Source organism: Scyliorhinus torazame, chromosome 4 (assembly GCF_047496885.1).
Source record: "Scyliorhinus torazame isolate Kashiwa2021f chromosome 4, sScyTor2.1, whole genome shotgun sequence".
NCBI lineage: Eukaryota > Metazoa > Chordata > Chondrichthyes > Carcharhiniformes > Scyliorhinidae > Scyliorhinus > Scyliorhinus torazame.
The window spans coordinates 353,685,519-353,710,379 of NC_092710.1; the positions used below are offsets into that span (position 1 = coordinate 353,685,519).

At 64.3% G+C, this 24,861-nt stretch overlaps 1 protein-coding gene across 1 annotated transcript in view; it reads left to right on the forward strand.

Annotated features, from left to right (window-relative positions):
• Positions 1–24,861, forward strand: part of nvl (nuclear VCP like) — a 368,828-nt gene that overhangs the window by 254,265 nt on the left and 89,702 nt on the right. Inside the window, exon 16 of the mRNA XM_072500597.1 lies at positions 669–747. Within this exon, the coding sequence (XP_072356698.1) occupies positions 669–747 (79 nt within the window). The remainder of the gene's footprint in view (positions 1–668; positions 748–24,861) is intronic.

A 24,861-nucleotide genomic window follows, 5' to 3' on the forward strand; every position in this document is an offset into this window, starting at 1 on the left:
AGTGGGGCTCCGCCGTCCTCACGGTGGATTCACTGAGCGAAGTGATGTCTGGTGAATTTGAAAGGTCACCAACGTATGGAGGTTATGTGAAGGGAAATGATGGCTGTGGTGAAAACGTGGGTGGAGGAGGCGATGGCTCCGATAAAGGCGGCTGTGTCGAAGAATCCGGCCGAGATAGGAGAGCAAGGAGAGAAGTTGAAAGAGATGGAGGAGGCTCTGTGGCAGAACAATGCCCAGATCACTTTGATAGGTGAGGGGTTGCGATGGGCGGGGCGTTGCGATGGGTGGGGCGTTGGGATGGGCGGGGCATTGCGATGTGCGTTGTGGCGGGCGTTGAAGGCAAATAAAGTGCTCAAAGCTCACGTGGAGGATCTGGAGAACAGGTCAAGGAGGGAAAATCCTCGGATCGTGGGTCTGCCGGAGGGAGTGGAGGGACCGAGGCTGACCGAATACTTCACAACGATGTTGGCGGAGTTGATCGGGGAGGGACAAGAACCTTCCGATACGAGCTGGATGGGGCACATCAGTCGCTACGGCTGAAGTGGAGTGGGGTGCGACCCCCAGTCAGAATAGTAACGTGGATCATGATGGGGTTAGGAGGACCGGTGAAGAGATTGAAGGTTCTCACTCATTTGAAGAGCTTGAAGGCTGATGTTGTGATGCTGCAGGATATACATCTGAGGTTGAAAGATCAGGTGAGCTTTAGGAAAGACTGGATGAGTCAGGAATTTCACTCGGGGTTTGATTGTAGAGCTCGGGGTGTGGCGGTACTGGTAGGCAAGAGGGTATGGTTTCAGATGGAGAAGGTGGGGGCAGACCAGGGGGGGCAGGTACGTAATAGTGACGGGTGCGCTGGAGGGTAGGCCGGTTGCATTAGTGAGTACACATGGTCCCAACCGGGACGATGTGGGGTTTGCCGGACCTGGATACCCATGAGCTGATAGTAGGAGGAGATTCCTCCCGCAAATCGGATTCCTCCCGCAAATCCCAAAAGACGTGCTGTTGGTGAATTGGACATTCTGAATTCTCCCTCTGTGACCCGAACAGGCGCCGGAATGTGGTGACTAGGGGCTTTTCACAGTAACTTCATTGCAGTGTTAATGTGAGCCTACTTGTGACAATAAAGATTATTATTGAAAAAAAGATTGGAACATGGTGTTGGATCCGAAGGTGGACAAGTCCCAGCCGCACTCACTGTCCCAACCTGAGTACCCGAGGTTGGGAGAGGAGGACAGGGCCGGCTTGGAGGAGCAGGTGAGGGTGCAAGAGGTGAAGGAGGCAATTGGGAGGATGCAGGCAGGGAAGGCGGTGGGCCCGACAGGTTCCCAACCGAATTCTATAAGAAACTTAAAGACAAGCTGGCTCCTCTGATGATAGGCATGTTTGAGGTGGCGATGGGCATAGGCGCCTTGCCACAAATGATAGGGCAGGCTTCCATCTTGTTACTGCGACAGAAAGAGAAGGGCCGGGATTCTCCGATATCGCGACCAAGTGTTGACACTGGTGTCAAAATCGGCGCGAGTGATGCCGCCGTCAACGGGCCTCCAGGCCCAGTCATTCTCCCGTTCCTCGGGGGCTAGCACGGCGCTGGAGTGCTGTGCACTGCTCCGGCGCCGAAAGCCGGTCCTACACGGCCGGCGCGGGTCCATGCAGGCGCACACGGCCGTCTCCGCGCAGGCCCGCGAGCAACATGGCGGAGTCCTACAGGGGCCCGGCGCGGAGGAATATAGGCCTCCCCTGGAATTAGCACGCTCACCGATCGGTTTTCCCCGATCGTCGGCTTGGCCACCGGGGAGGCACCCCCCCCCCCCCCCCCCCCCCCCCCCCCCCCCCCCCGGAGTCGGCTCCCCCCCCCAGCCAGATGGGGGGGGCTCTGTGGGTAAGGGTGGAAGGGGGGCTCGGGGTAAAGGTGGAGGGGGGGCTCTGTGGGTAAGGATGGGGTGGGGGCTCTGTGGGTAATGGTGGGGGGGGCTCTGGGTAAGGGTGGAGGGGGGGCTCTGGGTAAGGGTGGAGGGGGGCCGGGTGGGTAAGGGTGGAGGGGGGCTCTGGGTAAGGGTGGGGGGGGCTCTGGGTAAGGGTGGAGGGGGGCTGAGTGGGTAAGGGTGGAGGGGGGCTCTGGGTAAAAGTGGGGGGGGCTCTGGGTAAGGGTGGGGGGGCTCTGTGGGTAATGGTGGGGGGGGCTCTGGGTAAGGATGGAGGGGGGGCTCTGGGTAAGGGTGGAGGGGGGCTGAGTGGGTAAGGGTGGAGGGGGGCTCTGGGTAAGGGTGGGGGGGGGGCTCTGGGTAAGGGTGGGGGGGGCTCTGTGGGTAAGGGTGGAGGGGGGTCTCTGTGGGTAAGGGTGGAGGGGGGTCTCTGTGGGTAAGGGTGGAGGGGGTCTCTGTGGGTAAGGATGGAGGGGCTCTGTGGTTAAGGATGGAGGGGGGCTCTGGGTAAGGGTGGAGGGGGGCTCTGGGTAAGGGTGGAGGGGGGCTCTGGGTAAGGGTGGAGGGGGGCTCTGGGTAAGGATGGGGAGGGCTCTGTGGGTAAGTGTGGGGAGGGGGCTCTGTGGGTAAGGGTGGAGGGGGGTCTCTGGGTTAGGGTGGAGGGGGGGGCTCTGGGTAAGGGTGGGGAGGGCTCTGGGTAAGGGTGGGGGGGGGCTCTGTGGGTAAGGGTGGCGGGGGGGCTCTGGGTAAGGGTGGAGGGGGGGGCTCTGGGTAAGGGTGGAGGGGGGGCTCTGGGTAAGGGTGGAGGGGGGCTGAGTGGGTAAGGGTGGAGGGGGGCTCTGGGTAAGGGTGGGGGGGGGCTCTGTGGGTAAGGGTGGAGGGGGGGCTCTGTGGGTAAGGATGGAGGGGGGGCTCTGGGTAAGGGTGGAGGGGGCTCTATGGGTAAGGATGGAGGGTAGGGGCTCTGTGGGTAAGGTGGAGGGGGGGCTCTGTGGGTAAGGGTGGAGGGGGGCTCTATGGGTAAGGATGGAGGGTAGGGGCTCTGTGGGTAAGGATGGAGGGGGGGCTCTGGGTAAGGGTGGGGGGACTCTGTGGGTAAGGGTGGAGGGGGGGCTCTGTGGGTAAGGGTGGGGGGGCTCTGTGGGTAAGGGTGGAGGGGGCACTGTGGGTAAGGATGGGGGGGCTCTTTGGGTAAGGATGGGGGGGCTCTGTGGGTAAGGATGGGGGGGCTCTGGGTAAGGGTGGAGGGGGGGCTCTGTGGGTAAGGATGGGGGGGGCTCTGTGGGGAAGGGTGGGGGGTGCTCTGTGGGTAAGGGTGGAGGGGGGCTCTGTGGGTAAGGATGGGGTGGCTCTGTGGGTAAGGGTGGAGGGGGGCTCTGTGGTTAAGGGTGGAGGGGAGGCTCTGTGGGTAAGGATGGGGGGCTCTGATGGTAAGGGTGGAGGGGGGGGCTCTGTGGGTAAGGATGGGGGGGGCTCTGTGGGTAAGGATGGGGGGGACTCTGTGGGTAAGGGAGAGGGGGGGCTCTGGGTAAGGGTGGAGGGGGGCTCTGGGTAAGGGGGGAGCGGGGCTCTGTGGGTAATGGTGGAGCGGGGCTCTATGGGTAAGGATGGAGGGGGGGCTCTATGGGTAAGGATGGGGGGGGGCTCTGTGGGTAAGGATGGAGGGGGGGGCTCTATGGGTAAGGATGGAGGGGGGGCTCTGTGGGTAAGGATGGAGGGGGGCTCTGTGTAAGGGTGTAGGGGGGCTCTGTGGGTAGGGGTGGAGGGGGGGCTCTGTGGGTAGGGGTGGAGGGGGGCTCTGTGGGTAAGGATGGAGGGGGGGCTCTATGGGTAAGGATGGAGGGGGGGCTCTATGGGTAAGGATGGAGGGGGGGCTCTGTGGGTAAGGATGGAGGGGGGCTCTGTGTAAGGGTGGGGGGGGGCTCTGTGGGTAAGGATGGAGGGGGGGCTCAATGGGTAAGGGTGGAGGGGGGGGGCTCTATGGGTAAGGATGGAGGGGGGGCTCTGTGGGTAAGGATGGAGGGGGGCTCTGGGTAAGGGTGGAGGGGGCTCTGGGTAAGGATGGGGGGGGCTCTGTGGGTAAGGGTGGAGGGGGGGGCTCTGTGGGTAAGGGTGGAGGGGGGCTCTGGGTATGGGTGGAGGGGGGCTCTGGGTAAGGGTGGGGGGGGGGTTCTGTGGGTAAGGGTGGAGGGGGGCTCTGGGTAAGGATGGGGGGGCTCTGTGGGTAAGGATGGGGGGGCTCTGGGTAAGGATGGGGGGGCTCTGTGGGTAAGGGTGGAGGGGGGCTCTGGGTAAGGGTGGAGGGGGGGCTCTGGGTAAGGGTGGAGGGGGGGCTCTGTGGGTAAGGGTGGAGGGGGGCTCTGGGTAAGGGTGGGAGGAGCTCTGTGGGTAAGGGTAGGGGGGTTCTGTGGGTAAGGATGGTGGGGCTGTGTGGGGGGGCTCTGTGGGTAAGGGTGGAGGGGGCTCTGGGTACGGGTGGAGGGGGTGCTCTGTGGGTAAGGGTGGAGGGGGGCTCTGGGTAAGGGTGGAGGGAGGGCTCTGTGGGTAAGGGTGGAGGGGAGGGCTCTGGGTAAGGGTGGGGAGGGGGCCCTGTGGGTAAGGGTGGAGGGGGGGCTCTGTGGGTAAGGATGGAGGGGGGACTCTGGGAAGGGTGGAGGGGCTCTGTGGGTAAGGGTGGGGGGGGCTCTGTGGGTAAGGGTGGAGGGGGCCTCTGGGTAAGGGTGGAGGGGGCCTCTGGGTAAGGGTGGGGGGGGCTCTGGGTAAGGGTGGAGGGGGGACTCTGTGGGTAAGGGTGGAGGGGGCCTCTGGGTAAGGGTGGAGGGGGGCTTTGTGGGTAAGGGTGGAGGGGGCCTCTGGGTAAGGGTGGAGGGGCGGTTCTGTGGGTAAGGATGGGGGGCGGCTCTGTGGGGAAGGGTGGGGGGGGCTCAGTGGGTAAGGATGGGGGGGGCTCTGTGGGTAAGGGTGGAGGGGGGCTCTGTGGGTAAGGGTGGGCAGGGCTCTGTGGGTAAGGATGGAGGGGGGGCTCTGTGGGTAAGGGTGGAGGGGGGGCTCTGTGGGTAAGGATGGAGGGGGGGCTCTGTGGGTAAGGGTGGAGCGGGCTCTGTGGGTGAGGGTGAAGGGGGCTCTGGGTAAGGATGGAGGGGGGCTCTGTGGGTAAGGATGGAGGGGGGGGCTCTATGGGTAGGGGTGGAGGGGGGCTCTGTGAGTAAGGATGGAGGGGGGGCTCTGTGGGTAAGGATGGAGGGGGGGGCTCTGTGGGTAAGGGTGGAGGGGGCTCTGTGGGTAAGGATGGAGGGGGGGCTCTGTGGGTAAGGGTGGAGGGGGCTCTGTGGGTGAGGGTGAAGGGGGCTCTGGGTGAGGATGGAGGGGAACTGTGTGTGAGGATGGAGGGGGGGCTCTGTGGGTAAGGGTGGAGGAGGGTTCTGTGGGTAAGGGTGGGGGGCTCTGTGGGTAAGGGTGCGGGAGGGGCTCTGTGGGTGAGGATGGAGGGGGGGCTCTGTGGGTAAGGGTGGAGGAGGGTTCTGTGGGTAAGGGTGGGGGGGCTCTGTGGGTAAGGGTGGAGGGGGAGGTCTGTGAGTAAGGGTGGGCGGGGCTCTGTGGGCAAGGGTGGGGGGGCTCTGTTGGTAAGGCTGGAGGGGGGGCTCTCTGGGTCAGGGTGGGGTAGGGCTCTGTGGGTAAGGGTGGAGGGGGCTCTGTGGGTAAGGGTGGAGGGGGGGCTCTGTGGGTAAGGGTGGAGGGGGGGCTCTGTGGGTCAGGGTGGACGGGAGCTCTGTGGGTAAGGATGGGGGGGCTCTGGGTAAGGGTGGGGGGGCGCTCTGGGTAAGGATGGGCAGGGCTCTGTGGGTAAGGATGGGGGGGGCTCTGTGGGTAAGGATGGGGGGGCTCTGTGGGTAAGGATGGGGGAGGGGCTCTGTGGGTGAGGATGGAGGGGGGGGCTCTGTGGGTAAGGGTGGAGGAGGGTTCTGTGGGTAAGGGTGGGGGGGCTCTGTGGGTAAGGGTGGAGGGGGGCTCTGTGGGTAAGGGTGGAGGAGGGTTCTGTGGGTAAGGGTGGGGGGGCTCTGTGGGTAAGGGTGGAGGGGGAGGTCTGTGAGTAAGGGTGGGCGGGGCTCTGTGGGCAAGGGTGGGGGGGCTCTGTTGGTAAGGCTGGAGGGGGGGCTCTCTGGGTCAGGGTGGGGTAGGGCTCTGTGGGTAAGGGTGGAGGGGGGCTCTGGGTAAGGATGGGGAGGGCTCTGTGGGTAAGGGTGGAGAGGGGGCTCTGTGGGTAAGGGTGGAGGGGGGGCTCTGTGGGTAAGGGTGGAGGGGGGGCTCTGTGGGTCAGGGTGGACGGGAGCTCTGTGGGTAAGGATGGGGGGGCTCTGGGTAAGGGTGGGGGGGGCGCTCTGGGTAAGGATGGGCAGGGCTCTGTGGGTAAGGATGGGGGGGGCTCTGTGGGTAAGGATGGGGGGGGGCTCTGTGGGTAAGGATGGGGGGGACTCTGTGGGTAAGGATGGGGGGGCTCTGTGGGTAAGGATGGGGGGGACTCTGTGGGTAAGGATGGGGGGGGCTCTGTGGGTAAGGATGGGGGGGGACTCTGGGTAAGGATGGGGGGGACTCTGTGGGTAAAGATGGGCAGGGCTCTGTGGGTAAGGATAGGGGGGGACTCTGTGGATAAGGATGGGGGGGGCTCTGTGGGTAAGGATGGGCAGGGCTCTGTGGGTAAGGATGGGGGGCTCTGTGGGTAAGGATGGGCAGGGCTCTGTGGGTAAGGATGGAGGACGGGCTCTGTGGGTAAGGATGGGGGGGATTCTGGGTAAGGATGGGCAGGGCTCTGTGGGTAAGGATGGAGGGGGGCTCTGTGGGTAAGGATGGGGGACTCTGGGTAAAGATGGGCAGGGCTCTGTGGGTAAGGATGGGGGGGACTCTGGGTGAGGATGGGGGGGCTCTGTGGGTAAGGATGGGGGGGGACTCTGGGTAAGGATGGGGAGGGCTCTGTGGGTAAGGATGGGGAGGGCTGTGTGGGTAAGGATGGGGGGGCTCTGGGTAAGGATAGGAGGGGGGCTCTGTGGGTAAGGATGGAGGACGGGCTCTGTGGGTAAGGATGGGGAGGGCTCTGTGGGTAAGGGTGGGGAGGGCTCTGTGGGTAAGGGTGGGGAGGGCTCTGTGGGTAAGGATGGGGGGGCTCTGTGGGTAAGGATGGAGGGGGCTCTGTGGGTAAGAATGGGCAGGGCTCTGTGGGTAAGGATGGGGGGGGCTCTGTGGGTAAGGATGGGGGGGGCTCTGTGGGTAAGGGTAGGGAGGGCTCGGTGGGTAAGGGTGGGGAGGGCTCTGTGTGTAAGGATGGGGGGGGGCTCTGGGTAAGGATGGGGAGGGTACTGTGGCTAAGGATAGGGAGGGCTCTGTGGGTAAGGGTGGAGGGGGGCTCTGTGGGTAAGGGTGGAGGGGGGCTCTGTGGGTAAGGATGGGGAGGGCTCTGTGGGTAAGGGTGGGGAGGGCTCTGGGTAAGGATGGGGAGGCCTCTGTGGGTAAGAATGGGGGGTCTCTGTGGGTAAGGATGGGGGGTCTCTGTGGGTAAGGGTGGGGAGGGCTGTGGGTAAGGTGGGGAGGGCTCTGTGGGTAAGGATGGGGAGGGCTCTGTGGGTTAGGATGGGGAGGGCTCTGTGGGTAAGGGTGGGGGGTCTCTGTGGGTAAGAATGGGGGGTCTCTGTGGGTAAGGGTGGGGAGGGCTGTGGGTAAGGTGGGGAGGGCTCTGGGTAAGGATGGGGAGGCCTCTGTGGGTAAGAATGGGGGGTCTCTGTGGGTAAGGGTGGGGGGGGCTCTGTGGGTAAGGGTGGGGAGGGCTCTGGGTAAGGATGGGGAGGGCTCTGTGGGTAAGGGTGGGGAGGCTCTGTGGGTAAGGGTGGGGAGGGCTCTGTGGGTAAGGATGGGGGGGGCTCTGTGGGTAAGGATGGGGGGGGCTCTGTGGGTAAGGATGGGGGGGGCTCTGTGGGTAAGGATGGGGAGTGCTCTGTGGGTAAGGGTGGGGAGGGCTCTGGGTAAATATGGGGAGGGCTCTGTGGGTAAGGGTGGGGAGGCTCTGTGGGTAAGGGTGGGGAGGGCTCTGTGGGTAAGGATGGGGGGGGGGGGCTCTGGGTAAGGATGGGGAGACCTCTGTGGGTAAGGATGGGGGGGGGCTCTGTGGGTAAGGATGGGGAGGGCTCTGCGGGTAAGGATGGGGGGGGCTCTGTGGGTAAGGATGGGGGGGGCTCTGTGGGTAAGGGTGGAGGGGGGGCTCTGTGGGTAAGGATGGGGGGGCTCTGTGGGTAAGGATGGGGGGGGGCTCTGTGGGTAAGGGTGGGAGGCTCTGTGGGTAAGGATGGGGGGGCTCTGGGTAAGGATGGGGGGGCTCTGTGGGTAAGGATGGGGGGGGCTCTGTGGGTAAGGGTGGGGAGGGCTCTGGGTAAGGGTGGGGGGGCTCTGTGGGTAAGGGTGGGGAGGGCTCTGGGTAAGGATGGGGGGGCTCTTTGGGTAAGGATGGGGGAGGGCTCTGTGGGTAAGGATGGGCAGGGCTCTGTGGGTAAGGATGGGGGGGCTCTGGGTAAGGATGGGGGGGGCTCTGTGGTTAAGGGTGGGGAGGGCTCTGTGGGTAAGGATGGGGGGGGGCTCTGTGGGTAAGGGTGGGGAGGGCTCTGGGTAAGGATGGGGGGGGCTCTGGGTAAGGATGGGGGGGGCTCTGTGGGTAAGGATGGGCAGGGCTCTGTGGGTAAGGATGGGGAGGGCTCTGTGGGTAAGGATGGGGGGGCTCTGTGGGTAAGGGTGGGGAGGGCTCTGTGGGTAAGGATGGGGAGGGCTCTGTGGGTAAGGATGGGGGGGGGCTCTGGGTAAGGATGGGGGGCTCTGTGGGTAAGGATGGGGAGGGCTCTGTGGGTAAGGATGGGGGGGCTCTGGGTAAGGATGGGGTGGCTCTGTGGGTAAGGATGGGGAGGGCTCTGTGGGTAAGGGTGGGGAGGGCTCTGGGTAAGGATGGGGGGGCTCTGTGGGTAAGGATGGGGAGGGCTCTGTGGATAAGGATGGGGGGGCTCTGTGGGTAAGGATGGGGAGGGCTCTGTGGATAAGGATGGGGGGGCTCTGTGGGTAAGGATGGGGGGGCTCTGGGTAAGGATGGGGGGGCTCTGTGGGTAAGGATGGGGGGGCTCTGTGGGTAAGGATGGGGGGGGCTCTGGGTAAGGATGGGGGGGCTCTGTGGGTAAGGATGGGGGGGCTCTGTGGGTAAGGATGGGGAGGGCTCTGTGGGTAAGGGTGGGGAGGCTCTGTGGGTAAGGATGGGGAGGGCTCTGGGTAAGGGTGGAGGCGGGCTCTGTGGGTAAGGATGGGGGGGCTCTGGGTAAGGATGGGGGGGCTCTGTGGGTAAGGATGGGGGGGCTCTGGGTAAGGATGGGGAGGGCTCTGTGGGTAAGGATGGGGGGGCTCTGGGTAAGGATGGAGGGGACTCTGTGGGTAAGGGTGGAGGGGGCCTCTGGGTAAGGGTGGAGGGGGGCTCTGTGGGTAAGGGTGGAGGGGGCCTCTGGGTAAGGGTGGAGGGGCGGTTCTGTGGGTAAGGATGGGGGGGGCTCTGTGGGGAAGGGTGGGGGGTGCTCAGTGGGTAAGGATGGGGGGGGCTCTGTGGGTAAGGGTGGAGGGGGGCTCTATGGGTAAGGGTGGAGGGGGGCTCTATGGGTAAGGATGGAGGGGGGGCTCTGTGGGTAAGGGTGGAGGGGGGGCTCTGTGGGTAAGGGTGGAGGGGGGCTCTGTGGGTAAGGGTGGAGCGGGCTCTGTGGGTGAGGGTGAAGGGGGCTCTGGGTAAGGAGGGAGGGGGGCTCTGTGGGTAAGGATGGAGGGGGGGGCTCTATGGGTAGGGGTGGAGGGGGGGCTCTGTGAGTAAGGATGGAGGGGGGGCTCTATGGGTAGGGGTGGAGGGGGGGCTCTATGGGTAGGGGTGGAGGGGGGGCTCTATGGGTAGGGGTGGAGGGGGGGCTCTATGGGTAGGGGTGGAGGGGGGCTCTGTGGGTAAGGATGGAGGGGGGCTCTGTGGGTAAGGGTGGAGCGGGCTCTGTGGGTAAGGATGGAGGGGGGGCTCTGTGGGTAAGGGTGGAGGGGGCTCTGTGGGTGAGGGTGAAGGGGGCTCTGGGTGAGGATGGAGGGGAACTGTGTGTGAGGATGGAGGGGGGGCTCTGTGGGTAAGGGTGGAGGAGGGTTCTGTGGGTAAGGGTGGGGGGCTCTGTGGGTAAGGGTGCGGGAGGGGCTCTGTGGGTGAGGATGGAGCGGGGGGCTCTGTGGGTAAGGGTGGAGGAGGGTTCTGTGGGTAAGGGTGGGGGGGCTCTGTGGGTAAGGGTGAAGGGGGAGGTCTGTGAGTAAGGGTGGGCGGGGCTCTGTGGGCAAGGGTGGGGGGGCTCTGTTGGTAAGGGTGGAGGGGGGCTCTGGGTAAGGATGGGGAGGGCTCTGTGGGTAAGGGTGGAGAGGGGGCTCTGTGGGTAAGGGTGGAGGGGGGGCTCTGTGGGTAAGGGTGGAGGGGGGGCTCTGTGGGTAAGGGTGGAGAGGGGGCTCTGTGGGTAAGGGTGGAGAGGGGGCTCTGTGGGTAAGGGTGGAGGGGGGGCTCTGTGGGTAAGGGTGGAGGGGGGGCTCTGTGGGTCAGGGTGGACGGGAGCTCAGTGGGTAAGGATGGGGGGGCTCTGGGTAAGGGTGGGGGGGGCGCTCTGGGTAAGGATGGGCAGGGCTCTGTGGGTAAGGATGGGGGGGGCTCTGTGGGTAAGGATGGGGGGGACTCTGTGGGTAAGGATGGGCAGGGCTCTGTGGGTAAGGATGGGGGGGCTCTGTGGGTAAGGATGGGGAGTGCTCTGGGTAAGGATGGGGGGGCTCTGTGGGTAAGGATGGGGGGGACTCTGTGGGTAAGGATGGGGGGGGGCTCTGTGGGTAAGGATAGGGGGGGACTCTGTGGATAAGGATGGGGAGGGCTCTGTGGGTAAGGATGGGCAGGACTCTGTGGGTAAGGATGGGCAGGGCTCTGTGGGTAAGGATGGGGGGACTCTGTGGGTAAGGATGGGGGGGGGCTCTGTGGGTAAGGATAGGGGGGGACTCTGTGGATAAGGATGGGGGGGGCTGTGTGGGTAAGGATGGGGGGGGCTGTGTGGGTAAGGATGGGGGGGGCTCTGTGGGTAAGGATGGGGAGGGCTCTGTGGGTAAGGATGGGCAGGGCTCTGTGGGTAAGGATGGAGGACGGGCTCTGTGGGTAAGGATGGGGGGACTCTGGGTAAAGATGGGCAGGGCTCTGTGGGTAAGGATGGGGGGGCTCTGGGTAAGGATGGGGGGGCTCTGGGTAAGGATGGGGGGGGCTCTGTGGGTAAGGATGGGGGGGCTCTGTGGGTAAGGGTGGGGAGGGCTCTGTGGGTAAGGATGGGGGGGCTCTGTGGGTAAGGATGGAGGGGGCTCTGTGGGTAAGAATGGGCAGGGCTCTGTGGGTAAGGATGGGGGGCTCTGTGGGTAAGGATGGGGGGGCTCTGTGGGTAAGGGTAGGGAGGGCTCTGTGGGTAAGGGTGGAGGGGGGCTCTGTGGGTAAGGGTGGGGAGGCCTCTGTGGGTAAGAATGGGGGGTCTCTGTGGGTAAGAATGGGGGGTCTCTGTGGGTAAGGGTGGGGAGGGCTCTGTGGGTAAGGATGGGGGGTGCTCTGGGTAAGGATGGGGAGGCCTCTGTGGGTAAGAATGGGGGGTCTCTGTGGGTAAGAATGGGGGGTCTCTGTGGGTAAGGGTGGGGAGGGCTGTGGGTAAGGTGGGGAGGGCTCTGGGTAAGGATGGGGAGGGCTCTGTGGGTTAGGATGGGGAGGGCTCTGTGGGTAAGGGTGGGGGGTCTCTGTGGGTAAGAATGGTGGGTCTCTGTGGGTAAGGGTGGGGAGGGCTGTGGGTAAGGTGGGGAGGGCTCTGGGTAAGGATGGGGAGGCCTCTGTGGGTAAGAATGGGGGGTCTCTGTGGGTAAGGGTGGGGAGGCTCTGTGGGTAAGGGTGGGGAGGGCTCTGTGGGTAAGGATGGGGGGGGCTCTGTGGGTAAGGATGGGGGGGGCTCTGTGGGTAAGGATGGGGAGGGCTCTGTGGGTAAGGGTGGGGAGGGCTCTGGGTAAGGATGGGGAGGGCTCTGTGGGTAAGGGTGGGGAGGCTCTGTGGGTAAGGGTGGGGAGGGCTCTGTGGGTAAGGATGGGGGGGGGCTCTGGGTAAGGATGGGGAGGCCTCTGTGGGTAAGGATGGGGAGGGCTCTGCGGGTAAGGATGGGGGGGGCTCTGTGGGTAAGGATGGGGGGGGCTCTGTGGGTAAGGGTGGAGGGGGGGCTCTGTGGGTAAGGATGGGGGGGCTCTGTGGGTAAGGATGGGGGGGGCTCTGTGGGTAAGGGTGGGGAGGCTCTGTGGGTAAGGATGGGGGGGCTCTGGGTAAGGATGGGGGGGCTCTGTGGGTAAGGATGGGGGGGGCTCTGTGGGTAAGGGTGGGGAGGGCTCTGGGTAAGGGTGGGGGGGCTCTGTGGGTAAGGGTGGGGAGGGCTCTGGGTAAGGATGGGGGGGCTCTGTGGGTAAGGATGGGGGAGGGCTCTGTGGGTAAGGATGGGCAGGGCTCTGTGGGTAAGGATGGGGGGGCTCTGGGTAAGGATGGGGGGGGCTCTGTGGGTAAGGGTGGGGAGGGCTCTGGGTAAGGATGGGGGGGGCTCTGGGTAAGGATGGGGGAGGGCTCTGTGGGTAAGGATGGGCAGGGCTCTGTGGGTAAGGATGGGGGGGCTCTGGGTAAGAATGGGCAGGGCTCTGTGGGTAAGGATGGGGGGGCTCTGGGTAAGGATGGGGGGGCTCTGGGTAAGGATGGGGAGGGCTCTGTGGGTAAGGATGGGGGGGGCTCTGTGGGTAAGGATGGGGAGGGCTCTGTGGGTAAGGATGGGGGGGCTCTGTGGGTAAGGGTGGGGAGGGCTCTGTGGGTAAGGATGGGGGGGCTCTGGGTAAGGATGGGGGGGCTCTGTGGGTAAGGATGGGGAGGGCTCTGTGGGTAAGGATGGGGGGGCTCTGGGTAAGGATGGGGGAGGGCTCTGTGGGTAAGGATGGGGAGGGCTCTGTGGGTAAGGATGGGGGGGCTCTGGGTAAGGATGGGGGGGCTCTGTGGGTAAGGATGGGGAGGGCTCTGTGGGTAAGGATGGGGGGGCTCTGTGGGTAAGGATGGGGAGGGCTCTGTGGGTAAGGATGGGGGGGCTCTGTGGGTAAGGATGGGGGGGGCTCTGGGTAAGGATGGGGGGGCTCTGTGGGTAAGGATGGGGGGGCTCTGTGGGTAAGGATGGGGGGGGCTCTGTGGGTAAGGGTGGGGAGGCTCTGTGGGTAAGGATGGGGAGGGCTCTGGGTAAGGGTGGAGGCGGGCTCTGTGGGTAAGGGTGGGGAGGCTCTGTGGGTAAGGATGGGGGGGCTCTGGGTAAGGATGGGGGGGCTCTGTGGGTAAGGATGGGGGGGCTCTGGGTAAGGATGGGGAGGGCTCTGTGGGTAAGGATGGGGGGGCTCTGGGTAAGGATGGAGGGGGCTCTGTGGGTAAGGGTGGGGAGGGCTCTGGGTAAGGGTGGGGAGGGCTCTGGGTGTAAGGATGGGGTGCTCTGTGGGTAAGGATGGGGGGGCTCTGTGGGTAAGGATGGGGGGGCTCTGGGTAAGGGTGGGGAGGCTCTGTGGGTAAGGATGGGGGGGCTCTGTGGGTAAGGATGGGGGGGCTCTGTGGGTAAGGATGGGGGGGCTCTGTGGGTAAGGATGGGGGGGCTCTGTGGGTAAGGGTGGGGAGGGCTCTGGGTAAGGGTGGAGGCGGGCTCTTGTTGGGGATCGGGGTTGTGGGCATTGGCAACAGCACCGCTCCCGATGGCCCCAGGAAAGTATTCGGGGATCAGGAGGTGGGGGCCACACGGAGGATTTGGAGACAGTTTAGGCTGCACTTTAAGGCTGAATTGGGGGGATGCCGATTCGGGGGAATCACGGGTTCAGGTCAGGAAGGATGGGGTCACCCTATGTCTCGGCGTGGCGGGGGGGATTTACTGGGGTTTTGTTAGGGTGGGGGTCAGCCTCTCCACCCTGTGTCTCGGCGTGGCGGGGGGGATTTACTGGGGTTTTGTTAGGGTGGGGGTCAGTCTCTCCACCCTGTGTCTCTGCGTGGCGGGGGGGATTTACTGGGGTTTTGTTACGGTGGAGGTCAGTCTCTCCACCCTGTGTCTCGGCGTGGCGGGGGGGGATTTACTGGGGTTTTGTTAGGGTGGGGGTCAGTCTCTCCACCCTGTGTCTTGGCGTGGCGGGGGGGGGGGGGGGGATTTACTGGGGTTTTGTTACGGTGGAGGTCAGTCTCTCCACCCTGTGTCTCGGCGTGGCGGGGGGGGGGGGGATTTACTGGGGTTTTGTTACGGTGGAGGTCAGTCTCTCCACCCTGTGTCTCGGCATGGCGGGGGGGGGATTTACTGGGGTTTTGTTAGGGTGGGGGTCAGCCTCTCCATCCTGTGTCTCGGCGTGGCGGGGGGGGATTTACTGGAGTTTTGTTAGGGTGGGGGTCAGCCTCTCCACCCTGTGTCTCTGCGTGGCGGGGGGATTTACTGGGGTTTTGTTACGGTCGGGGTCAGTCTCTCCACCCTGTGTCTCGGCGTGGCGGGGGGATTTACTGGGGTTTTGTTACGGTCGGGGTCAGTCTCTCCACCCTGTGTCTCGGCGTGGCGGGGGGGGGGGGGGGGGGGGGGGGGGATTTACTGGGGTTTTGTTAGGGTGGGGGTCAGTCTCTCCACCCTGTGTCTCGGCGTGGCGGGGGGGGGATTTACTGGGGTTTCGTTAGGGTGGGGGTCAGTCTCTCCACCCTGTGTCTCGGCGTGGCGGGGGGGTTTTACTGGGGTTTTGTTAGGGTGGGGGTCAGTCTCTCCACCCTGTGTCTCGGCGTGGCGGGGGGGGGATTTACTGGGGTTTTGTTACGGTGGAGGTCAGTCTCTCCACCCTGTGTCTCGGCGTGGTGGGGGGGAGTTACTGGGGTTTTGTTAGGGTGGGGGTCAGTCTCTCCACCCTGTGTCTCGGCGTGGCAGGGGGGGTGGTTTACTGGGGTTTTGTTAGGGTGGGGGTCAGTCTCTCCACCCTGTGTCTCGGCGTGGCGGGGGGGGGGATTTACTGGGGTTTTGTTAGGGTGGGGGTCAGTCTCTTCACCCTGTGTCTCGGCGTGACGGGGGGGATTTACTGGGGTTTTGTTAGGGTCGGGGTCAGTCTCTCCACCCTGTGTCTCGGCGTGGCGGGGGGGATTTACTGGGGTTTTGTTAGGGTGGGGGTCAGTCTCTCCACCCTGCGTCTCGGCGTGGCGGGGGGGGGATTTACTGGGGTTTTGTTAGGGTGGGGGTCAGTCTCTCCACCCTGTGTCTCGGCGTGGCTGGGGGGGGGGGTTTACTGGGGTTTTGTTAGGGTGGGGGTCAGTCTCTCCACCCTGTGTCTCGGCGTGGCGGGGGGGATTTACTGGGGTTTTGTTAGGGTGGGGGTCAGTCTCTCCACCCTGTGTCTCGGCGTGGCGGGGGGGGGATTTACTGGGGTTTTGTTAGGGTGGGGGTCCGCCTCTCCACCCTGTGTCTCGGCGTGGCGGGGGGGGGGGGGTTTACTGGGGTTTTGTTAGGGTGGGGGTCAGTCTCTCCACCCTGTGTCTCGGCGTGGCGGGGGGGATTTACTGGGGTTTTGTTAGGGTGGGGGTCCGCCTCTCCACCCTGTGTCTCGGCGTGGCGGGGGGGATTTACTGGGGTTTTGTTAGGGTGGGGGTCAGTCTCTCCACCCTGTGTCTCGGCGTGGCGGGGGGGGGATTTACTGGGGTTTTGTTAGGGTGGGGGTCAGTCTCTCCACCCTGTGTCTCGGCGTGGCGGGGGGGGGGGGGGGTTTACTGGGGTTTTGTTAGGGTGGGGGTCAGTCTCTCCACCCTGTGTCTCGGCGTGGCGGGGGGGGGGTGATTTACTGGGGTTTTGTTAGGGTGGGGGTCAGTCTCTCCACCCTGTGTCTCGGCGTGGCGGGGGGGGGATTTACTGGGGTTTTGTTAGGGTGGGGGTCCGCCTCTCCACCCTGTGTCTCGGCGTGGTGGGGGGGGGGGGGTTTACTGGGGTTTTGTTAGGGTGGGGGTCAGTCTCTCCACCCTGTGTCTCGGCGTGGCGGGGGGGATTTACTGGGGTTTTGTTAGGGTGGGGGTCCGCCTCTCCACCCTGTGTCTCGGCGTGGCGGGGGGGATTTACTGGGGTTTTGTTAGGGTGGGGGTCAGTCTCTCCACCCTGTGTCTCGGCGTGGCGGGGGGGGGATTTACTGGGGTTTTGTTAGGGTCGGGGTCAGTCTCTCCACCCTGTGTCTCGGCGTGGCGGGGGGGGGGGTGATTTACTGGGGTTTTGTTAGGGTGGGGGGTCCGCCTCTCCACCCTGTGTCTCGGCGTGGCGGGGGGGGATTTACTGGGGTTTTGTTAGGGTGGGGGTCAGCCTCTCCACCCTGTGTCTCGGCGTGGCGGGGGGGGGGGTGATTTACTGGGGTTTTGTTAGGGTGGGGGGTCCGCCTCTCCACCCTGTGTCTCGGTGTGGCGGGGGGGGATTTACTGGGGTTTTGTTAGGGTGGGGGTCAGCCTCTCCAGCCTGTGTCTCGGCGTGGCGGGGGGGGGGGGGATTTACTGGGGTTTTGTTAGGGTGGGGGTCAGTCTCTCCCCCCTGAGTCTCGGCGTGGCGGGGGGGGGGGTGATTTACTGGGGTTTTGTTAGGGTGGGGGGTCCGCCTCTCCACCCTGTGTCTCGGCGTGGCGGGGGGGGATTTACTGGGGTTTTGTTAGGGTGGGGGGTCCGCCTCTCCACCCTGTGTCTCGGCGTGGCGGGGCGGGGGGAGATTTACTGGGGTTTTGTTAGGGTAGGGGTCAGTCTCTCCACCCTGTGTCTCGGCGTGGCGGGGGGGGATTTACTGGGGTTTTGTTAGGTTGGGGGTCAGTCTCTCCACCCTGTGTCTCGGCGTGGCGGGGGGGGGGGGATTTACTGGGGTTTTGTTAGGGTGGGGGTCAGTCTCTCCACCCTGTGTCTCGGCGTGGCGGGGGGGGGATTTACTGGGGTTTCGTTAGGGTGGGGGTCAGTCTCTCCACCCTGTGTCTCGGCGTGGCGGGGGGGTTTTACTGGGGTCTTGTTAGGGTGGGGGTCAGTCTCTCCACCCTGTGTCTCGGCGTGGCGGGGGGGGGATTTACTGGGGTTTTGTTACGGTGGAGGTCAGTCTCTCCACCCTGTGTCTCGGCGTGGTGGGGGGGAGTTACTGGGGTTTTGTTAGGGTGGGGGTCAGTCTCTCCACCCTGTGTCTCGGCGTGGCGGGGGGGGTGGTTTACTGGGGTTTTGTTAGGGTGGGGGTCAGTCTCTCCACCCTGTGTCTCGGCGTGGCGGGGGGGGGATTTACTGGGGTTTTGTTAGGGTGGGGGTCAGTCTCTTCACCCTGTGTCTCGGCGTGACGGGGGGGATTTACTGGGGTTTTGTTAGGGTGGGGGTCAGTCTCTCCCCCCTGAGTCTCGGCGTGGCGGGGGGGGGGGGGGTGATTTACTGGGGTTTTGTTAGGGTGGGGGGTCCGCCTCTCCACCCTGTGTCTCGGCGTGGCGGGGGGGGATTTACTGGAGTTTTGTTAGGGTGGGGGTCAGTCTCTCCACCCTGCGTCTCGGCGTGGCGGGGGGGGGATTTACTGGGGTTTTGTTAGGGTGGGGGTCAGTCTCTCCACCCTGTGTCTCGGCGTGGCGGGGGGGGGGGGGGGTTTACTGGGGTTTAGTTAGGGTGGGGGTCAGTCTCTCCACCCTGTGTCTCGGCGTGGCGGGTGGGATTTACTGGGGTTTTGTTAGGGTGGGGGTCAGTCTCTCCACCCTGTGTCTCGGCGTGGCGGGGGGGGGATTTACTGGGGTTTTGTTAGGGTGGGGGTCCGCCTCTCCACCCTGTGTCTCGGCGTGGCGGGGGGGGGGGGCGGTTTACTGGGGTTTTGTTAGGGTGGGGGTCAGTCTCTCCACCCTGTGTCTCGGGGTGGCGGGGGGGATTTACTGGGGTTTTGTTAGGGTGGGGGTCCGCCTCTCCACCCTGTGTCTCGGCGTGGCGGGGGGGATTTACTGGGGTTTTGTTAGGGTGGGGGTCAGTCTCTCCACCCTGTGTCTCGGCGTGGCGGGGGGGGGATTTACTGGGGTTTTGTTAGGGTGGGGGTCAGCCTCTCCACCCTGTGTCTCGGCGTGGCGGGGGGGGGGGGGGGTTTACTGGGGTTTTGTTAGGGTGGGGGGTCCGCCTCTCCACCCTGTGTCTCGGCGTGGCGGGGGGGGATTTACTGGGGTTTTGTTAGGGTGGGGGGTCCGCCTCTCCACCCTGTGTCTCGGCGTGGCGGGAGCGGGGGGGGATTTACTGGGGTTTTGTTAGGGTGGGGGTCAGCCTCTCCAGCCTGTGTCTCGGCGTGGCGGGGGGGGATTTACTGGAGTTTTGTTAGGGTGGGGGTCAGCCTCTCCACCCTGTGTCTCTGCGTGGCGGGGGGATTTACTGGGGTTTTGTTACGGTCGGGGTCAGTCTCTCCACCCTGTGTCTCGGCGTGGCGGGGGGGGGGGGGGGGGGGGGGGGGGGGGGATTTACTGTGGTTTTGTTACGGTGGAGGTCAGTCTCTCCACCCTGTGTCTCGGCGTGGCGGGGGGGGGGGTGGGATTTACTGGGGTTTTGTTAGGGTGGGGGTCAGTCTCTCCACCCTGTGTCTCGGCGTGGCGGGGGGGTTTTACTGGGGTTTTGTTAGGGTGGGGGTCAGTCTCTCCACCCTGTGTCTCGGCGTGGCGGGGGGGGGATTTACTGGGGTTTTGTTACGGTGGAGGTCAGTCTCTCCACCCTGTGTCTCGGCGTGGTGGGGGGGAGTTACTGGGGTTTTGTTAGGGTGGGGGTCAGTCTCTCCACCCTGTGTCTCGGCGTGGCGGGGGGGGTGGTTTACTGGGGTTTTGTTAGGGTGGGGGTCAGTCTCTCCACCCTGTGTCTCGGCGTGGCGGGGGGGGGATTTACTGGGGTTTTGTTAGGGTGGGGGTCAGTCTCTTCACCCTGTGTCTCGGCGTGACGGGGGGGATTTACTGGGGTTTTGTTAGGGTGGGGGTCAGTCTCTCCACCCTGCGTCTCGGCGTGGCGGGGGGGGGATTTACTGGGGTTTTGTTAGGGTGGGGGTCAGTCTCTCCACCCTGTGTCTCGGCGTGGCGGGGGGGGGGGGGTTTACTGGGGTTTTGTTAGGGTGGGGGTCAGTCTCTCCACCCTGTGTCTCGGCGTGGCGGGTGGGATTTACTGGGGTTTTGTTAGGGTGGGGGTCAGTCTCTCCACCCTGTGTCTCGGCGTGGCGGGGGGGGGATTTACTGGGGTTTTGTTAGGGTGGGGGTCCGCCTCTCCACCCTGTGTCTCGGCGTGGCGGGGGGGGGGGGGGGGTTTACTGGGGTTTTGTTAGGGTGGGGGTCAGTCTCTCCACCCTGTGTCTCGGCGTGGCGGGGGGGATTTACTGGGGTTTTGTTAGGGTGGGGGTCCGCCTCTCCACCCTGTGTCTCGGCGTGGCGGGGGGGATTTACTGGGGTTTTGTTAGGGTGGGGGTCAGTCTCTCCACCCTGTGTCTCGGCGTGGCGGGGGGGGGATTTACTGGGGTTTTGTTAGGGTGGGGGTCAGCCTCTCCACCCTGTGTCTCGGCGTGGCGGGGGGGGGGGGGGTTTACTGGGGTTTTGTTAGGGTGGGGGTCAGTCTCTCCACCCTGTGTCTCGGCGTGGCGGGGGGGGGGGTGATTTACTGGGGTTTTGTTAGGGTGCGGGTCAGTCTCTCCACCCTGTGTCTCGGCGTGGCGGGGGGGGGATTTACTGGGGTTTTGTTAGGGTGGGGGTCCGCCTCTCCACCCTGTGTCTCGGCGTGGCGGGGGGGGGATTTACTGGGGTTTTGTTAGGGTGGGGGTCCGCCTCTCCACCCTGTGTCTCGGCGTGGCGGGGGGGATTTACTGGGGTTTTGTTAGGGTGGGGGTCAGTCTCTCCACCCTGTGTCTCGGCGTGGCGGGGGGGGGGATTTACTGGGGTTTTGTTAGGGGCGGAGTCAGTCTCTCCACCCTGTGTCTCGGCGTGGCGGGGGGGGGGGTGATTTACTGGGGTTTTGTTAGGGTGGGGGGTCCGCCTCTCCACCCTGTGTCTCGGCGTTGCGGGGGGGGATTTACTGGGGTTTTGTTAGGGTGGGGGTCAGCCTCTCCACCCTGTGTCTCGGCGTGGCGGGGGGGGGGGGTGATTTACTGGGGTTTTGTTAGGGTGGGGGGTCCGCCTCTCCACCCTGTGTCTCGGCGTGGCGGGGGGGGATTTACTGGGGTTTTGTTAGGGTGGGGGTCAGCCTCTCCAGCCTGTGTCTCGGCGTGGCGGGGGGGGGGGGGATTTACTGGGGTTTTGTTAGGGTGGGGGTCAGTCTCTCCCCCCTGAGTCTCGGCGTGGCGGGGGGGGTTGATTTACTGGGGTTTTGTTAGGGTGGGGGGTCCGCCTCTCCACCCTGTGTCTCGGCGTGGCGGGGGGGGATTGACTGGGGTTTTGTTAGGGTGGGGGGTCCGCCTCTCCACCCTGTGTCTCGGCGTGGCGGGGCGGGGGGAGATTTACTGGGGTTTTGTTAGGGTAGGGGTCAGTCTCTCCACCCTGTGTCTCGGCGTGGCGGGGGGGGATTTACTGGGGTTTTGTTAGGTTGGGGGTCAGTCTCTCCACCCTGTGTCTCGGCGTGGCGGGGGGGGGGGGGATTTACTGGGGTTTTGTTAGGGTGGGGGTCAGTCTCTCCACCCTGTGTCTCGGCGTGGCGGGGGGGATTTACTGGGGTTTTGTTAGGGTGGGGGTCAGTCTCTCCACCCTGTGTCTCGGCGTGGCGGGGGGGATTTACTGGGGTTTTGTTAGGGTGGGGGTCAGTCTCTCCACCCTGTGTCTCGGCGTGGCGGGGGTGGGGATTTACTGGGGTTTTGTTAGGGTGGGGGTCCGCCTCTCCACCCTGTGTCTCGGCGTGGCGGGGGGGAATTTACTGGGGTTCTGTTAGGGTGGGGGTCAGTCTCTCCCCCCTGTGTCTCTGCGTGGCGGGGGGGATTTACTGGGGTTTTGTTAGGGTGGGGGTCAGTCTCTCCCCCCTGTGTCTCGGCGTGGCGGGGGGGGGGGATTTACTGGGGTTTTGTTAGGGTGGGGGTCAGTCTCTCCACCCTGTGTCTCAGCGTGGCGGGGGGGGGGGGGGTTTACTGGGGTTTTGTTAGGGTGGGGGTCAGTCTCTCCACCCTGTGTCTCGGCGTGACGGGGGTGATTTACTGGGGTTTTGTTAGGGTGGGGGTCAGTCTCTCCACCCTGCGTCTCGGCGTGGCGGGGGGGGGATTTACTGGGGTTTTGTTAGGGTGGGGGTCAGTCTCTCCCCCCTGTGTCTCGGCGTGGCGGGGGGGGATTTACTGGGGTTTTATTAGGGTGGGGGTCAGTCTCTCCCCCCTGTGTCTCGGCGTGGCGGGGGGATTTACTGGGGTTTTGTTAGGGTGGGGGTCAGTCTCTCCACCCTTTGTCTCGGCGTGGCGGGGGGGGGATTTACTGGGGTTTTGTTAGGGTGGGGGTCCGCCTCTCCACCCTTTGTCTCGGCGTGGCGGGGGGGTGTTTACTGGGGTTTTGTTAGGGTGGGGGTCAGTCTCTCCACCCTGTGTCTCGGCGTGGCGGGGGGGGATTAACTGGGGATTTGTTAGGGTGGCGGTCAGTCTCTCCACCCTGTGTCTCGGCGTGGCGGGGGGGGGATTTACTGGGGTTTTGTTAGGGTGGGGGTCAGTCTCTCCACCCTGCATCTCGGCGTGGCGGGGGGGGATTTACTGGGGTTTTGTTAGGGTGGGGGTCAGTCTCTCCACCCTGTGTCTCGGCGTGGCGGGGGGGGGGGGGATTTACTGGGGTTTTGTTAGGGTGGGGGTCAGTCTCTCCCCCCTGTGTCTCGGCGTGGCGGGGGGGGATTTACTGGGGTTTTGTTAGGGTGGGGGTCAGTCTCTCCACCCTGTGTCTCGGCGTGGCGGGGGGGATTTACTGGGGTTTTGTTAGGGTGGGGGTCCGCCTCTCCACCCTGTGTCTCGGCGTGGCGGGGGGGATTTACTGGGGTTTTGTTAGGGTGGGGGTCAGTCTCTCCACCCTGTGTCTCGGCGTGGCGGGGGGGATTTACTGGGGTTTTGTTAGGGTGGGGGTCAGTCTCTCCACCCTGTGTCTCGGCGTGGCGGGGGGATTTACTGGGGTTTTGTTTGGGTGGGGGTCAGTCTCTCCACCCTGTGTCTCGGCGTGGCGGGGGGGGGTTTACTGGGGTTTTGTTAGGGTGGGGGTCCGCCTCTCCACCCTGTGTCTCGGCGTGGCGGGGGGGATTTACTGGAGTTTTGTTAGGGTGGGGGTCCGCCTCTCCAGCCTGTGTCTCGGCGTGGCCGGGGGGGGGGATTTACTGGGGTTTTGTTAGGGTGGGGGTCAGTCTCTCCCCCCTGAGTCTCGGCGTGGCGGGGGGGGGGGTGATTTACTGGGGTTTTGTTAGGGTGGGGGTCCGCCTCTCCACCCTGTGTCTCGGCGTGGCGGGGGGGATTTACTGGGGTTTTGTTAGGGTGGGGGTCAGTCTCTCCACCCTGTGTCTCGGCGTGGCGGGGGGGATTTACTGGGGTTTTGTTAGGGTGGGGGTCAGTCTCTCCACCCTGTGTCTCGGCGTGGCGGGGGGATTTACTGGGGTTTTGTTTGGGTGGGGGTCAGTCTCTCCACCCTGTGTCTCGGCGTGGCGGGGGGGGGTTTACTGGGGTTTTGTTAGGGTGGGGGTCCGCCTCTCCACCCTGTGTCTCGGCGTGGCGGGGGGGATTTACTGGAGTTTTGTTAGGGTGGGGGTCCGCCTCTCCAGCCTGTGTCTCGGCGTGGCCGGGGGGGGGGATTTACTGGGGTTTTGTTAGGGTGGGGGTCAGTCTCTCCCCCCTGAGTCTCGGCGTGGCGGGGGGGGGGGTGATTTACTGGGGTTTTGTTAGGGTGGGGGGTCCGCCTCTCCACCCTGTGTCTCGGCGTGGCGGGGGGGGATTTACTGGGGTTTTGTTAGGGTGGGGGGTCCGCCTCTCCACCCTGTGTCTCGGCGTGGCGGGGGCGGGGGGGGATTTACTGGGGTTTTGTTAGGGTGGGGGTCAGCCACTCCACCCTGTGTCTCGGCGTGACGGGGGGGGATTTACTGGGGTTTTGTTAGGGTGGGGGTCAGCCTCTCCAGCCTGTGTCTCGGCGTGGCGGGGGGGGATTTACTGGAGTTTTGTTAGGGTGGGGGTCAGCCTCTCCACCCTGTGTCTCTGCGTGGCGGGGGGATTTACTGGGGTTTTGTTACGGTCGGGGTCAGTCTCTCCACCCTGTGTCTCGGCGTGGCGGGGGGGGGGGGGGGGTGGGATTTACTGGGGTTTTGTTACGGTGGAGGTCAGTCTCTCCACCCTGTGTCTCGGCGTGGCGGGGGGGGGGTGGGATTTACTGGGGTTTTGTTAGGGTGGGGGTCAGTCTCTCCACCCTGTGTCTCGGCGTGGCGGGGGGGGGATTTACTGGGGTTTTGTTAGGGTGGGGGTCAGTCTCTCCACCCTGTGTCTCGGCGTGGCGGGGGGTTTTTTCTGGGGTTTTGTTCGGGTGGGGGTCAGTCTCTCCACCCTGTGTCTCGGCGTGGCGGGGGGGGGATTTACTGGGGTTTTGTTACGGTGGAGGTCAGTCTCTCCACCCTGTGTCTCGGCGTGGTGGGGGGGAGTTACTGGGGTTTTGTTAGGGTGGGGGTCAGTCTCACCACCCTGTGTCTCGGCGTGGCGGGGGGGGTGGTTTACTGGGGTTTTGTTAGGGTGGGGGTCAGTCTCTCCACCCTGTGTCTCGGCGTGGCGGGGGGGGGGATTTACTGGGGTTTTGTTAGGGTGGGGGTCAGTCTCTTCACCCTGTGTCTCGGCGTGACGGGGGGGATTTACTGGGGTTTTGTTAGGGTGGGGGTCAGTCTCTCCACCCTGCGTCTCGGCGTGGCGGGGGGGGGATTTACTGGGGTTTTGTTAGGGTGGGGGTCAGTCTCTCCACCCTGTGTCTCGGCGTGGCGGGGGGGGGGGGTTTACTGGGGTTTTGTTAGGGTGGGGGTCAGTCTCTCCACCCTGTGTCTCGGCGTGGCGGGTGGGATTTACTGGGGTTTTGTTAGGGTGGGGGTCAGTCTCTCCACCCTGTGTCTCGGCGTGGCGGGGGGGGGGTGATTTACTGGGGTTTTGTTAGGGTGGGGGGTCCGCCTCTCCACCCTGTGTCTCGGCGTTGCGGGGGGGGATTTACTGGGGTTTTGTTAGGGTGGGGGTCAGCCTCTCCACCCTGTGTCTCGGCGTGGCGGGGGGGGGGGGTGATTTACTGGGGTTTTGTTAGGGTGGGGGGTCCGCCTCTCCACCCTGTGTCTCGGCGTGGCGGGGGGGGATTTACTGGGGTTTTGTTAGGGTGGGGGTCAGCCTCTCCAGCCTGTGTCTCGGCGTGGCGGGGGGGGGGGGATTTACTGGGGTTTTGTTAGGGTGGGGGTCAGTCTCTCCCCCCTGAGTCTCGGCGTGGCGGGGGGGGTTGATTTACTGGGGTTTTGTTAGGGTGGGGGGTCCGCCTCTCCACCCTGTGTCTCGGCGTGGCGGGGGGGGATTGACTGGGGTTTTGTTAGGGTGGGGGGTCCGCCTCTCCACCCTGTGTCTCGGCGTGGCGGGGCGGGGGGAGATTTACTGGGGTTTTGTTAGGGTAGGGGTCAGTCTCTCCACCCTGTGTCTCGGCGTGGCGGGGGGGGATTTACTGGGGTTTTGTTAGGTTGGGGGTCAGTCTCTCCACCCTGTGTCTCGGCGTGGCGGGGGGGGGGGGGATTTACTGGGGTTTTGTTAGGGTGGGGGTCAGTCTCTCCACCCTGTGTCTCGGCGTGGCGGGGGGGATTTACTGGGGTTTTGTTAGGGTGGGGGTCAGTCTCTCCACCCTGTGTCTCGGCGTGGCG